The sequence below is a fragment of the Staurois parvus genome, unplaced genomic scaffold (genome assembly GCF_062004578.1).
Source record: "Staurois parvus isolate SC_StPar_1 unplaced genomic scaffold, SC_StPar_1.0 ptg000029l, whole genome shotgun sequence".
In the NCBI taxonomy this organism is placed as follows: Eukaryota; Metazoa; Chordata; class Amphibia; order Anura; family Ranidae; genus Staurois; species Staurois parvus.
Window position 1 is genome coordinate 3328473 of NW_028317825.1, and position 15980 is coordinate 3344452.

General features: G+C 42.1%; 1 protein-coding gene across 6 annotated transcripts in view; it reads left to right on the plus strand.

The window, feature by feature from the left end:
* ELN (elastin) overlaps positions 1-15980 on the plus strand; it is a 157480-nt gene that overhangs the window by 26030 nt on the left and 115470 nt on the right. For all 6 annotated transcript variants that reach the window (XM_089657245.1, XM_089657265.1, XM_089657271.1 and 3 more), the window contains exons 2-3: positions 15227-15298; positions 15767-15823. In XM_089657245.1, coding sequence (XP_089513371.1) covers positions 15227-15298; positions 15767-15823 — 129 coding nt within the window. The remainder of the gene's footprint in view (positions 1-15226; positions 15299-15766; positions 15824-15980) is intronic.

The following is a 15980-nucleotide window of genomic DNA, read 5'->3' on the forward strand; positions in this document are numbered from 1 at the left end:
CTTCTCCTTCAATCTCCCTCTGTCCTCTCCTCCCCAGTCTCCTGGGCTTCAATATTTATATACCCCCACCCAAACACTACCTCTCCTGGGAAATGTAGTCCTCAGCACTCTGTTTCTCAGCCAAGTCCTGCTATTCAGAAATACAAATTTTTGTTGGCTGTTCTGTCAATGTGAGTAACCCTGAATAGCAGGCCACCATCTTCTAATGTCCACTTTAACATATTGCAAGTAATAACATTTCAATGAGTTACACCACTTACATAATTGCTATGCTGATAAAACACAGCATGGCTTTTTCAGACAGCTGTACAATGCCCTCTTAGTGATGTAATTGATAGCATGTTCGATAGATTTCCTTTATTGCACCAGTAAGAGTTACAGGCATGGAGCTGTTGCTTTTACAGAACACTGATCTAAATTACCTCAATTTGGTACAATAAATTGTTGTATTTCTTGTATTTAAGAAACTGGCTCTAATTTGAACAGCTGTTTCACTAATCTGTAAGGTGTCAGAACCCTGGACAGCTGCCCCGGAGACCGCAGCTTAGTTTGGGCACAGGGGGCTTTTAATGCTGTATCCTGTAAATTCTCTTATGTATTTTGTGATGGAGCTGACTTGTGACATCAAGCAATAGTAGTCATAATACTATTAAAATCAATTTGGTTGAGTGGCAAGTAATCCCACATTTTTCCCATTGCCCTTTATCAGTGTTAAACAATAATGTAATTCTTTAAAACTCTGACTTTTTAAGTTACATTATCTCTTCTAAGCTGTCCTTTGACAAACATTACTGCATTTTGATTGGTTATTTACTCTACAAAAATGAAGTATGAAAAACTTGGGTGAATTGCTTTGGCAAGGTTCTACAGAGTCCCTCAAGATGCCTTCAAACTAGGGTCTATATGTAATCAATACCAGCTGTAAAATGGACAGTAAATTCTCAGGAGTAAAGCCCTCATTCTCAGCTCTGGCAAGGATCAGCCATAAAGCTGAAAATCGGATACACTATTGGAAATCTCCTGGCATTATACTTGTGAATATATTTTTGTATCTCCGTTCTCCTTTGTCAGTTGCGGTATGTACTCAAAGTGATAATTCATTTGTCACTAAGTAGCAGGGTGCCCAAGTATTTGCCACATTTGCAACTACAGTACATGATTATTGCTACCCAAGGTTTTAGTAAGCAGTTAATATTATGGGATATTTTTCCAATCTTTTTTAAGCGTCTGTTGTTGGATGTCATAATGTATGAAATTAGCTTCTCCTAGAAATCCCTTTTTTAACCTACCATAAAGACACACACCCAAATATGTTGTATTTGTTGCTGTAAATGTCTTACAAGAGAAGAAACACATCCAGAGAAAGAAAGATCCTTGTGTCTCGTTAAAAGAGCACCATAAGCAATACGTAGCTTCATTCAATTCTATCTTTCTGGTAATTTCATTATGGTCAATGTGCTCTTAAAGTAGAACTTTGCCCCCCCCCTCCATACAAAAAAATATATGCTGCAGCACTTAATTATAAGTGCATCTGCCATAACAGTTTTCTCTTAGTTCCTCACAAAAACCCACAAATAGATCCTGACAGTGAAGACCAACTAATGTAGGGTGTGGCAATGATGCTGCACTGTTCCTGAATTCAAAGTAGAGTTACCACATTTTTAAGTAGGCTATGCCTGCTTGCACTAGAATGAGATGAAACAAACATTGCAAGGGGCGAAGAAGCATAAAGGTGAAGGTGAGTTCATCCTTTCTGAAGGAGGGTTTGGCAAGGAAAAGGAAGGAGGATTTGGTTAGGGAAAGGGAAAAGGAAGTTTACCTTTACTTTATGAGGCTTGTGCCTCACACGATGACTAGATTTAGTACTTGTTTAGACTGATATACAGGACCAATTCATTTCACTTTAAAATATTATCTATAACAAATTGGTGCATGGCTTGAGGTGGGAGGTTTGCAGTGTAGTGTGTGCTGCTTTGTGATTCTAGCCTGCCTAATAAACTAAACTGGACTGTTGGAATATCACTGGTGTGCACCCCGTTCTTTATGTTTGCAAAACATTTTTACCAGTCTGCTTTCTGGTTCCCAGCAAAACACACAATGAAAATATAAGGGTTTGGGATTTTTGCAGTCCGGTTATGTTTCTGCATGCTGTGAGTTTTACATAGTGTATGCCCATTGTAGTCTATATCCATTATAGCAGTGTATGACAACTTGTTCTTCTTGATGGCAGTATGTACACATCCTTAAAATGTATCTAAACTTTAAGGAAAACTTTGTTTTAGCTTTAGATAGAGTGGTGAGGGATCAGGTTTTTATTGCTGCCAGTTTGAGAGAATTACTCTCTCTATCTGTCCTGGTGAGCACTGTCACCATGGTTAAAAGTGAAGGAAATCCAAAATTTTGGTTTGTCACCATAACTTGAGGAAAAATCTTCTAATGAGGACACTTGTTGCAGCAAATAATATCTAAGAGGCTATTCCCCTCACTTTTGAGAGATTTGCTCTTGGGAAGGGATATCTGCCCAATTGGACTCATGTCCAAAAAACAAACTTGACAGGGGTTATAATCATTCTCTACTTTTTCCAAAAAAAGTTTTGGTTTTAGATATACTTTAACTTTTTAAGTGTAGTTTTTGTAGTTAACATTCTTGTGCTCACCTCGCCTCATCCTATCCACGTCGAACTCAAAGTTTTCATATTTTCTTGACCCACCTCGGCTGCAATATGTCTCCTCTCTGTTACCCTTCTTAAAATATTTAATGGTAATGTGTAATCACCAGCCACCCAAATGTACCATCTTTTTGTGTCTTACCTTTGTCACATCAGAAGTCCTACCAGTTCTACCTTTTATGCAACTCTTAAGAATATTTCACATATCTTCTCTAACAGCACATCTGTCCTGGTGGGCATTGTCACCACGGCTAAAAGTGAAGGAGATCCAAAATTTTGCTTTGCCACCAGAACTTGAATAAAGGAAAAAAATCTTCCAATGTGGACTCTTGTTGCAGTAAATATTATATAAAAAGGCATTCCCCTCACTTTTGAGAGATTTTCTCTTGGGAAGGGAAATCTGCCCAATTGGACACAGATGTCCAAAAACCAAACTTGACGGGGCTCCTAACCATTTCCTTCCCTATTAAAAAAAAAAAGTTTGAATATACTTTCACTTCTTTAAAGTGTAACTAATCCCAATACCCTGCAATCTGGTCTCCAACAGTACACAGAACATGGAAATGCAATTATTTTAGTAAATATAAACTGTTAAATACCTTTTCTCATCAGCAGTTAGAGCAGTCTTGTGACTTCTATCATTGTTCAGCAGAGTACTGGTTAAAGCTTGTAGGAAGAGTTTTCTCTAGGAGGATGCAGAACACCTGGCCTCTGTCTGGGCAGTGCTGAATGGCCCTGTGCTGATCACATGCACTCTCCCAAGAAAAAAAAAACCTCTCTAGCAATACACACCAAACTGAACATGTGAAGTCTCCGCACGATATATCTTATCAGGAGATAAGAGGGAGACACTGGAAAAAGGAGAGGATCAGAGAGGTCACGATCAAACAGTATTTTTACACAGTGCAGAGGATTAACCCCTTAGGTTCCACAGTGAGTATAACAAGCATGTTTTCTGCATATACAGACTGTTTTTACTGTTGTGGGTTTAGTAACACTTTAAGTGTAGTTTTTGTATTTAACATTCTTGCACTCACCTTTTCTATACCCTATCCACTTCTACCTCAAAGTTTTCATATTTTCATGACCCATGTTGGCTGCAATATGTCTCCTCCCTGTTATCAATCTTAAAATATTTAATGGTAATCTGTAATCACCAGCCACCCAACTGTACAATCATCTTGTGTCTTACCTTTGTCACACCTCAAGTCCAACCAGTTTTACCTTTTATGCAACTGCATATCTTCTCTAACAGCATGCCATCCTTGTATAGATATAAATATTTTGGACCCTCATCTAGGTGTTCATACATCTTGTACTACCGTTGTACCAGTAAGCAGTTCCAAAATTTGCAAATCACCATTCACCCTTGCTAAGTGGCAGCCACTTTAGAGGCTGTTACTTGGATATTTTTTAAGAATTCCAGAACTAAAAGTTGCCATCCTTGCCAGCCATTTCAGTGGACCACCTGACTACACTTATAAAGATCCCCCGCTGCATTCTATTTAGTAAACTGCCCTTAGGCCAGTATTGTTGCAGTGCTCCCCCACGGCCGGCACTCTTACACTGAGGTCTGGCACTAGTGTATCAGATACTGTGTGCTTCAAATTCCTCTCAAGCTGAGATCAACAATTCTGGAATTCTTAATTCCTCCAGGGCGCTAGTAATCAAACACACACCTCTCATGTGGGGTTGTGGTTATTTGTTTTAACCCGTCAGTGCGCACCAACCTGCCAGGCATTCTTGCATTAACTACTACACTGCCAAGAGGCCCGTCTAGGAAAAGCTATCTTTTAACTAGAGTTCTGTTGGAGATAACTGTACAGCTTTAGCATGCAATTATGCAAGAGAAAGCCTGGACAGACTTCCAAAATCCTGGGAACAGAAAATGCTGGGAAAGTGGATCAGTAATCATTCATACTTAAGCATCAAGACAGAGCTAGATTTACTCAGTCACTAATCACACACTTCCAAATTGTCTATGTGCTGCTCCAAAGGAATGCATTTCTTAGGCAAGAGGAACAGTTTTATGCCTCTCTCAGTAAAATTAAAAAAGATGCAGATAATAGAGGTGTGGTTCAATTATTTGCTGATATGTCATAAAATAGGCATTAAGCTGATGACCATTGTGGTTCACCATCATTTATGGACAACAGGCTAAATTATTTCTGTTGTATTTTTAATTAAAGGAGAACTCTAGCAAAAATAAGTTACAATGATAAAATAATCAGCTTTTACTGCAAAATATATCATCAATCTGGATACTTCCCCAGAAAAAGTTTTTTCTGCCACTAGATATCCTCAGTCTGATAGCCAGTATCATTCAACCAAGTTCTGTGGAGCCCAGGTTGTCCTGAATCTGCCCCAGCCTGTTATTGGACAGTAAAGAAAGAGGAAGCTCAGTAATGATTTTATCACTCTGTCACTTTGCTCTTTCCCCCACTCTGCATGAATCCTGTCAGTACATGAACCGATTGGCTTCTTGTGCTTCTTTTTACTCTCACACTGGTCCTGCTGAATGGGGACTGCAAGAGGCTGATACCAGGTCAAATTCAGGTACTTGCCCTGCTTGCATTAAAAAAAATATATATATATAGTGATGTTTGAATGAATACAGACCTGCATTCATTGGTGTCTGTTATATTCACCTAGAGTTCAGCTTTAGCTTATTTGCACTGTAATTTTCTTTTTTATTACCACACACAAATCAGTCTACTAAACACTTACCAAAATCTTCCGGAATACTAACGGTATCTGCTTCTTGGTAGAGTAACATATGGATCATATCTATATAAATCCCTTACACTGGGCAAAGAACTCTCCAGTAATCCTACTACACGTGAAATAACCTGCAGAAAACTTCTGCCTTTGAGATCTGTTCTGATAGCATAAAACCATCTGTAGAGTTTTCAAAGAAGAAATTTAAGGGACATTCAGACTCCACTGGTATTAAAAGTTCTCGAGCAAAAAAAAGGGAATTATTTTATATCATCAAGATATGTCTCAATAAAGACTGCCCTGTGCATTATTAGGTATACACCAATAGATCCTAAGGTGCTCAGAGATATCCAGAGATATGCTGTCCAATAAAATGTATGAATAGCCAAAATGTTTTTTTTCTAGGCTTGGACAGAATAAAAGAAAATTAGAACACCTGTCAAGTGTTTATAGCTGTCTGCATTCCCAATGGGTAGATACACACTCTCTGTCAGAAATTGTTGAGTTTGTCATGAGAACAAGAGATGAGGGGACATCTTCTAACTAGGAAAATGATCTCTCACTTCCTGTTACAGCATTTTAAAGGGCTAAACAATTGAATGAATACTTGCAAATAAATATGTATCACCGCCTATTAATGATGTTGATACCTAAATTGACCATGTCTCTATGCTACAGCTATAGACATTGACAATAGAGTGTGCTCTCGGCTCTCCTTGGAAAGAAACCACTGGTTGATGCCTGTAGGTAGGTGCAGTTAGCTACTTGGCCACTAGTTGGCTCATTACCGAAATAGTGTCTGGTACAACCACTAGTGACACTAGGTGTTAGGCCCCTTTTAGGTAGAGCCCTCTCACAGTGATGTCAAGGGTGAGTCAGCACCCACATATAAGATAGGTGGGGAAGGAACAGACAGAATCATTGGGGTATGGACACAAACCACCCCACACCTGTGAGCATGTAGCCAACACACGTGGGCCCTAGACAGGGCAGGAGGCTGGGTGGAGTGGACCTGTATGCAGGAGGACGTGGCTGTAGACATTCTGTCCCTTAAGGAAGTGGGGTCTAAATCCCTGTATATGTACACCTCTCCCAGGAGGATTCCTGGGAGAGGTGTACCTAGTTAGGAGGTATCTACAAAAAACACAGTCCTGTGAGTACTGATGACCCTGGGAAATGGAGAGACTGTAGGGAGATGGCTGTGAGGTGCAGAACGTGCTTTCACCTGTGGCTACTGTTGACTGTCCACTTTATGTGATTGATTGTGTTTGTCAAGTGACTCCAGAATGTATTCCTTGTGATGTGACTCTTTCCATTCCCTAAACAACACCAGTAAAGTGCAGTGATGTTATTTAATGTGTGGACATTCCTTTTTAAACGTCTTAAAAGTCATTCTTTCTGTAAAGGTCTATGGCCGGAAATATGAAAAGACAAGGAGCAGGGCACAAGATGGCAGAGGGGTCAGCCTCAGCAGGTGGGATCGTGTTATAGCAGGGCTGGAGTGGGGATAGGGCCTTGTGCTTGGGAGTCAAAAACAGCCAACCATGAAGCCCCTCTTACATGCCTCTACTACTAGATTATCCCAGGGAAAACAATAGTAATTGTTCAAACTGTAAGGTGAAGAAGAAAGTGATTTGACTTGCAAAGGGAACAGGCTGAGAGACTAGGGAGATAGAACATCTCATAAAAGGAAGAATATTTCCAACAAGAAGATTGGTTAGTCGGGGTATTTACTGCCCATATACATGAGGTTTATGTGTAGCACTGCCCCCTTAGGAGTTGCTGAGTTTTGGGTGTAGGATTACTTACTCTGTCTGTCTTGTAAATTGTTTGTGGCTTCCTTCAGGCCTTATGCTGGACTGGCACCTTCCAGGCCTCCCAGGTTGTCCTTTCTCAGGGGGTCAGTGAGGCAGAGAGATCCTCTTGCCCAGCTCCTGCCTGTAGGCAAGCCCATCCCTGGCCCCCTCCCAAGATCCACACTCCAGTCTTCACTCCATCTTACATCTGACACTGACTACCTCCTGATCAGGCTCTCTCATACTTAAGGGCTGTCCTGACCCCATGCCAAGCCTCCTGCTTGGGGATTGGCCAGAATCCCTTGAGTATGCAGAACAGCTTCTTCTCACCCCACCCACTGCCTTCTAGAAATTTCTCAAGCTTCTAGAGCAGGGGGAGGTATCAGGGAACTGACCTGCAGAGCCCTCAGGCCTGACCTAAAGTTAACCTGGCTGATTCATCACAGACTGACTCATTCCCCCATGCTATCCAGTCTCTAACTAAAAAAACCTAGCTAGCTACTCCTGGCTAACTAGAGGGGCTCTACATATAACTGCTATACAAGATTTGTAGGTAGATATTACAGTTTAAACAGGATATGAAGAAAGCATGTATCTCAAGCTCAGCTTTGTCATCAGTGAGAGATGATGTGCCTTGCTTAAGAACTCAATGAATTTTTCATGAGAAGTGATTAGTGTAAGAAGAGTCAAAATAATATACAGTAAAAAAAATGACAGTCTAGTGGTTTATTGATGACACTGGAGTCAGTCAAGTATGAAAGCCACAGCGTATTTAAGAAACATCGGAACAAAGCAATTATTAGAAATGAGTGTAAATTTTCAATTTGTCATCTTCCCAGTTTGTATTATTTCACATCAGCCCTGTGACATTTAACTGAAAGGATCTCAATGTAGGTGGTGAGTATGCACATTATCTGTATCAACCTGGAGTGAGAGTAAAAAACGCTATTTTATGATCCCTGTTCTGGGAACCTTATGCCAAAATGACATGGTGCTGAGGTCCCAGAACATAACGTATTAATTTGGTGTGATAACAATATGCAGTATGTATCTTCAGGAACTTGAGAAGAGGAGATTAAGGGGGATATGATCAACATGTATAAATACATCAGTGGTTCATATAGTGAACTTGGTGTAGAGCTATTCACCCTGAGGTCACAGAGGACAAGGGGGCACTCTTTACGTCTGGAGGAAAAGAAATGTAATCTCCAAACATGGAAAGGTTTCTTCACAGTGAGAGCTGTAAAAATGTGGAATAGACTCTCTCAAGAGTTGGTTCTGGCCAGCTCAGTGGATTGCTTTAAAAAAGGCCTGGATTCTTTCTTAGATACACAGAATATAACTGGATACTAATATGTATAGGTAACGTTGATCCAGGGAATATCCGATTGCCTCTCGGGGGATCAGGAAGGAATTTTTTCCCCTGCAGGAGCAAATTGGATCATGCTTTGCTGGTGGTTTTTTGCCTTCCTCTGGATCAACTGTGGGTATAGGATTATAACTTTTTTTTTTTCTTTAATGGTTGAACTGGATGGACTTTTGTCTTTTTTTCAGCCAGACTAACTATGTAACTGATATGTTTATCTTTAACAAACTCGTGCAGACTCCACCTCCGCAACATCGCCAAAACACGCACGTTCCTAACCCCAGAAACCACTAAACAGCTCATCCACTCCCTCATCATATCACGACTCGACTACTGCAACTCCCTCCTCACTGGCCTGCCTCGCCGCTGGCTATCCCCACTTCAGTCGATCCTGAATACGGCTGCCAGACTCATTCACCTTTCCAACCACTCTGTTTCCGCCACCCCCCTCTGCCAATCCCTCCACTGGCTTCCGATTGCGCAACGGATCAAATTCAAAATCCTAACACTGACGTACAAAGCTGTCCACCATACTGCCCCGAACTACATCACTGACCTAATATCCAAGTACCGCCAAGCATGCACACTCCGCTCCTCACAAGACCTCCTTCTCTCTAGTTCCCTGGTCTCCTCCTCCTATGCCTGCCTCCAGGACTTCTCCAGGGTGTCACCCATCCTCTGGAACTCCCTGCCCCAACCCATCAGATTATCACCTCCTCTCCTTTAGGCGCACCCTGAAAACCCACCTCTTCAGGGAAGCCTACCCCACCCCCTGCTAACTTGCTGACCTCCTCCACTCTTCCTACCACTCCATCCCCCACAGCTATCTCCTCCTGTGCCACCATCCCCTCCCTCCTAGATTGTAAGCTCGAAAGAGCAGGGCCCTCAATTCCCTCATGTTTTGCATTGTATTGGTATTGTTCTATCCCCCCTTGTAATGTACAGCGTTGAGTGAACTATTGGCGCTTTATAAATACTGTATAATAATAATAATAATAATAATGTAGCAGCTGGCTCAATGAGAGCTATCTATTAAAACTGGAGCATGCTAAATCTGGTACAACTCTACATAGAAACCGATCAACTTCCAGGTTTTATTGTCAAAGCGTAATTTAACAAGCTGAAGTTAGTTGCTGATTGGCTACCATGCACAGCTGCACCAGATTCGGAGTGCTCCAGTTTTAGTAAATCTCCCCCAATATTTCTACATATGGGCTAGTCTCTTTATCCCTACCTTCCTACACAAACTCTTCCTTTTCCCACCAACATTCTCTTTTTACAATCACTGCGCAATTACATCATAAAAACAATAGAGAACTGCACTGACAGAAAGATTGCCCATGCTGTTATATCAGAAACAGCTTGATTAGCCATCTCGATTACTAATTGAATAAGCGTGCATGGCTTCACAGCATCCATGAAAAGAAAACAAACAAAAGCGAATCCAAGGACGTACAAAGCATGAGCGGAGTTACAAAGCAAATAATCTCTAGAGTTGGGGATGTGTTCTGTTCCTCTGACCACATCCACTGCTTGGCTAACGTCAACTGTGCTTGAACTGTACTAATTATCTGCACACATGGTAAATCAATTTTTCAAAGGAGAGCAAAACATGTAAAACATATGTTTATTTACGTGATGTCTCTTCAGGTTTAAAATGCATGGTTTTGTGTTTGTGATGGGTACTCGTAAAGGTACCTTCAAGCCTCGTTGTGTAAATAGTACTCAAACATGTATGCCTAATTTCTTTTAAAGAGGAACTGAAATCTTGAAGCTGTGATAAAAAAAGATAAGCAGAGGACAAAGGACTAGTCACTAGTATTGCCTGTGGACCTAGTGCAGCTGACTTTTTCCTACTACTAGCTTGCCATGCCTTGTTCTTCACTGTGTTTTAGTTTGGAGACTGCCAACTTGGTGGAGGCAGGGATTTGCTTTCTTATGTCAGAGTCTCCAGCTCCTGGAACAGTACAGTAGTGACATCAGCAATCCTCACTTTCAATCTCCTGAAACTAGCAGTCAGAGGCAGCAGCAGGGCTGGATCTAGGGGGTGCTGGGCTGTGCTGTGCCCCTCCCAGTTCTCTGAGAGTGCATCCACTAACCCATGAGCCAGTCTGATGCAGACAGTTGATGTAAGGAGGCATTCTGATGGTAACAATCCATGTAACGGGAAACTCTGATTTGGACATCTGATGTAAGGAGACACTCTGATGGGGACCTGGATGTAAGGGGGGCTCTGATGGGGGGCTCTGATGGGGATCCAGATGTGGAGGGGGACTCCTAAACTGGACTCTTATGTATGTGGGACTCTGATGGGGACTGTGGTGTAAGGGGGAACCTCGAAGGGGACACTGATGTAAGGGGGCACTGGAATGAGGACACCTGCTATAAAGGGGGACTCTGATGAGGATTCTTGATGTAAAGGGGGACTCTGATTTGGACACATGATGTAAGGGGTCACGCTGATCGGGACACCTGATGTAAGGGGGTCTCTGATGGGAACTTGATGTAAAGGGGGGCTCTGATAGGGACCTGGAAGTAAACAGGGCTTTGATGGGGCTCTGATGAGGACCTGTAAGTAAGGGGGGCTTTGATGAGGCTCTGACGGGGACCTGGAAGTAAGGGGGGCTCTGATAGGGACCCAGGTGTGAAGAGGGACTCTTAAGATGGACTCTGATGTATGGAGGGACTCTGATGTACTGAAAGGGACTGTGAGGTAAGGGGATACCTCAAAGGGGACATTGATGTAAGGGGACACTCGAGTAGAAAACTGATTTAAAGGGGGACTCTGATGAGGATTCCTGATATAAAAGGGGACTCTGATAGGGCCATCTGATATAAGGGGGCAAAGTTTCTTTTTAATCATCTAATCTAACACAGCCTAATGCATACTAGTGTTTCCTAAGTTGTAATACTGTGTAAAAGACTGACAGTGACTTACACAGTGTTGACGTTATGCCCCCTGACTTTTTTTGACTGCACCCCCAGATGAGATAGGCTGGATCCAGCCCTGGGCAGCAGTGCCTTAGATCGCACACTGCAGATGTAGGCAGGGCCTAGGGATGAGGCGCCCAACCTGAGAGAGATCACACACAGTCCTGAGTGTTGAATTGTATTTTATATATTGTAATAAGGTTAGCAAAATGTGACTACTGACAGTTTCTCTGTAGACAGTTACTTAAACTAACAAATGGCTGGATGTTCATACAATTGATAACATAGCAGTAGTATTGGCACAGTATAACAAGGCAGCAGTTTCACCGGGCTTAGCCTGTTTGTCCACTGGAGGAATGGCGAACTGCAGTGAACAGAAATTATACTCTATGCTGCTGAAGAGAACCCCAGTTCACTGGTCTGGATATTGTAGTGTCCACCATGTAGAGATGTCCTTACACTGATCCTACTCTATCAGGCACCTGGGCTGTTTACTATCCTCAACAAACAGAGTCTCTATCCCTGACTTACCATATGCTCCAAGCATGCCCTAATGAAGCAGGCACCCAATTGTATAGAGTCCAGCACCAAGATGGCCGCCAGAGGTCATGAGAAGTTGCAGCTTCCAATCAGACAGCTGAAAACTCTGTGAGTCTCCAAAGGAACAATTTTCCTCTTAAGATTCTGCTCCATCTCCTGCTGTATGGATACCAAGTTGCACCTACCTACACAGATATATAGCTCTGGGCACCCTCATATACATTGAAGGAAATAAGTATTTTCTCCCCTGCTGATTTTGAATGTTTGCCCACCCACAATGAAATGATCAGTCTAAAAATCGAATGGTAGGTGTATTGTAACACTGAGAGACAGAATAGCAACAAAAAATTCAAAAGAAATGCATGTCTAACAAATGATGCACTGATTTGCATGTTCATGAGGGAAATAAGTATTTGATCCCCTTCACAAAACATGACTTAGTACTTGGTGGCAAATCCCTTGCTGGCAATCACAGAGGTCAGACGTTTCCTGCAGTTGGCCACCAGGTTTGCACACATCTCAGGAGGGATTTTGACCCACTCCTCTTGGCAGATCCTCTCCAAGTCATTAAAGTTTGGCGGCTGACATTTGGCAATTTGAACTTTCAGCTCCCACCACAGATTTTCAATCGGATTAAGGTCTGGAGACTGGCTAGGCCACTCCAGGACATTAATGTGCTTCTTCTTGAGCCACTCCTTTTTTGCATTGGCAGTGTGTTTTGGGTCATTGTCATGCTGGAACACCCATCCACGACCCATTTTCAATGCCCTGGCTGAGGGAAGAAGGTTCTCACCCAAGATTTGACGGTACATTGCCCCGTCCATCGTCCCTTTGATGCGGTGCAGTTGTCCTGTCCCCTTAGCAGAAAAACACCTCTAAAGCAGAATGTTTCCACCACCTAGTTTGACAGTTGGGATGGTGTTCTTGGGGTCATAGGCAGCATTCCTCCTCCTCCAAACGCGGCGAGTTGAGTTGATGCCAAAGAGCTCGATTTTGGTCTCATCTGACCACAACACTTTCAACCAGTCCTCCTCTGTATCATTCAGATGCTCAGTGGCAAACATCAGACGGGTCTGGACATGTGCTTTCTTGAGCAGAGGGACCTTGTGGGCACTGCGGGATTTCAATCCTTGTCGGCATAGTGTGTTACCAATTGTTTTCTTGGTCACTGTGGTCCCAGCTGCCTGGAGATCATTGACAAGATCCTCACGTGTAGTTCTGGGATGATTCCTCACTGTTCTCATGATCATTGACACTCCACGAGGTGAGATCTTGCATGATGCACCAGACCTAGGGAGACTGACAGTTGTTTTGTGTCTCTTCCATTTGTGAATGATTGCACCAACTGTTGTCACCTTCTCACCAAGCTGCTTGGCGATAGTTTGGTAGCCCAGTCCAGCCTTGTGTAGGTCTACAATCTTGTCCCTGACATCCTTGGACAGCTATTTCGTCTTTGTCATGTTGGAGAGTTTGGAATCTGATTGTTTGATTGCTCCTGTGGACAGGCGTCTTTTATACAGGTAACAAAATTAGATTAGCAGCACTCCCTTTAAGAGACTGCTTCTAAGCTCAGCTTGTTACCTGTATGAAAGACAACCGGTAGCCAGAAATCCTGCTGAATGATAGGGGATCAAATACTTATTTCCCTCATAAACATGCAAATCAGTGCATAATTTGTTAGACATGCATTTCTTTTGAATTTTTTGTTGCTATTCTCTCAGTGTTACAATACACCTACCATTCAATTTTTAGACTGACCATTTCTTTGTGAGTGGGCAAACATTCAAAATCAGCAAGGGATCAAACACTTATTTCCTTCACTGTATAAGAAAGAGGGGTGGGACATGTGTCTCTTATTGCGCTAAAATAAAATCCCGTTTTCTTTAAAGTTCATTGGGGGGGGAGGGTTGCAGCTCAAACAGAAGCCTGCTAGATCTTTCAACCAGTCCTCCTCTGTATCATTCAGATGCTCAGTGGCAAACATCAGACGGGTCTGGACATGTGCTTTCTTGAGCAGAGGGACCTTGTGGGCACTGTGGGATTTCAATCCTTGTCGGCATAGTGTGTTACCAATTGTTTTCTTGGTGACTGTGGTCCCAGCTGCCTGGAGATCATTGACAAGATCCTCACATGTAGTTCTGGGATGATTCTCATGATCATTGACACTCCACGAAATGAGAACTTCCATGGTGCCTCAGACCTAGGGAGACTGACAGTTGTTTTGTGTTTCTTCCATTTGCGAATGATTGCACCAACTGTTGTCACCTTCTCACCAAGCTGCTTGGCGATAGTTTGGTAGCCCAGTCCAGCCTTGCGTAGGTCTACAATCTTGTCCCTGACATCCTTGGACAGCTCTTTGGTCTTTGCCATGGTGGAGAGTTTGGAATCTGATTGTTTGATTGCTCCTGTGGACAGGTGTCTTTTATACAGATAACACAATGAGATTGGCAGCACTCCCTTTAAGAGACAGCTTCTAATCTCAGCTTGTTACCTGTATGAAAGACACCTGGTAGCCAGAAATCCTGCTGAAGGATAGGGGATCAAATACTTATTTCCCTCATGAACATGCAAATCAGTGCACAGTTTGTTAGACATGCTTTTGTTTTGATTTTTTTGTTGCTATTCTGTCTCTCAGTGTTACAATACACCTACCATTCGATTTTTAGACAGATCTTTTCTTTGTGAGTGGCCAAACATTCAGAATCAGCAGGGGATCAAATACTTATTTCCTTCAGTGTACCAGAGGGTGTGCTGCTATTTTTCAGATTCAAGAAAAAAAGAATATTTCCAGGGTACTGCTTAGACACAATTATAGAAGGATTCCAGGGATTGGTATTTTTTGGATCAATGTAACAACAGTATGCATATACTATACCTGTGGGATCCCTCTAGAAGCTGGAAATCACTTAAGTATATGCTGCTACTCCAGCAATCTCCACTAGCTTCTGGGTCCCGTGCTGAGCAGCTGCCCTGCTGCATTCTGAACACAGGAGGTTGGCTGCTCAGCATGGTTACCATTCAGAGAATGCTTTACCAAATGTGTAATAAATCAGAGCAATAGGTTGAAATCCTTTTTATACCCCAATCGTGCCCTTAACCCTGAGAATTTAGTATTGTGTGATAGAATTACCATCCGATCTACATATAACAGTACAATTTTGTTTTAAGTTTTATGGAATTATAGAAGTCCGTCTTTATATCCACAGGTGTTCCTGGTGCAGGAGTAGCTGGCGTAGGCGGACAATATTATCCAGCAGGAGGCGCTGGGGTATATCCAGGTAGCAAACTGAAACACTCCAACATGTAGTAGAACACTGTAGTGCCGCAATATTGTCTTTAATGTGTCTAAAATTCTCATAAAGTGACCTGTGAAAAGCATTGTGGACTTTACTCTTGTTTCTTATGGTAACAGTTGTTTTCAGAAGGCTGCAGTGTATTACAATATTTTGTGTGACAGAACATGGCCTGACATTTTGTTTTTGCAATACACATTAGTTTGTGTGTTCCTTAAAGAACAAGCACAGAAAAAGATTTGGATTTTCTTTTGAGGCTTTATAGCATGTGCTATGGGGAAGTGTAATACATCAGCTCTTATGTCTTAGTAAACAAACACTTTCCTTATAAACCTATTAATATTGATGTTATGAAGAATGTACTGTATAACTACTTATCAATACAGTATAATGGACATTTTGGCTAATTAGAACTCATTTTGTAATTTATATATTTTCTTATCTCAAAATCAGGGGCTGGAGTTGGAACAGGAGGACTAGGACCAGGAGCAGTAGGAGGACCAGGAGCCGGTTAGTATTTTAATCCAATAAATAATACCAACATATGTCCAGGAGTACTGGATTCACCATATACCAGCAGCTATCACAATAGTTCAATGAAATAGAATGAGCATGTGTACTGATATGAAGATCGACCCCTCAACATATGTCTGTATGTGCATTATAA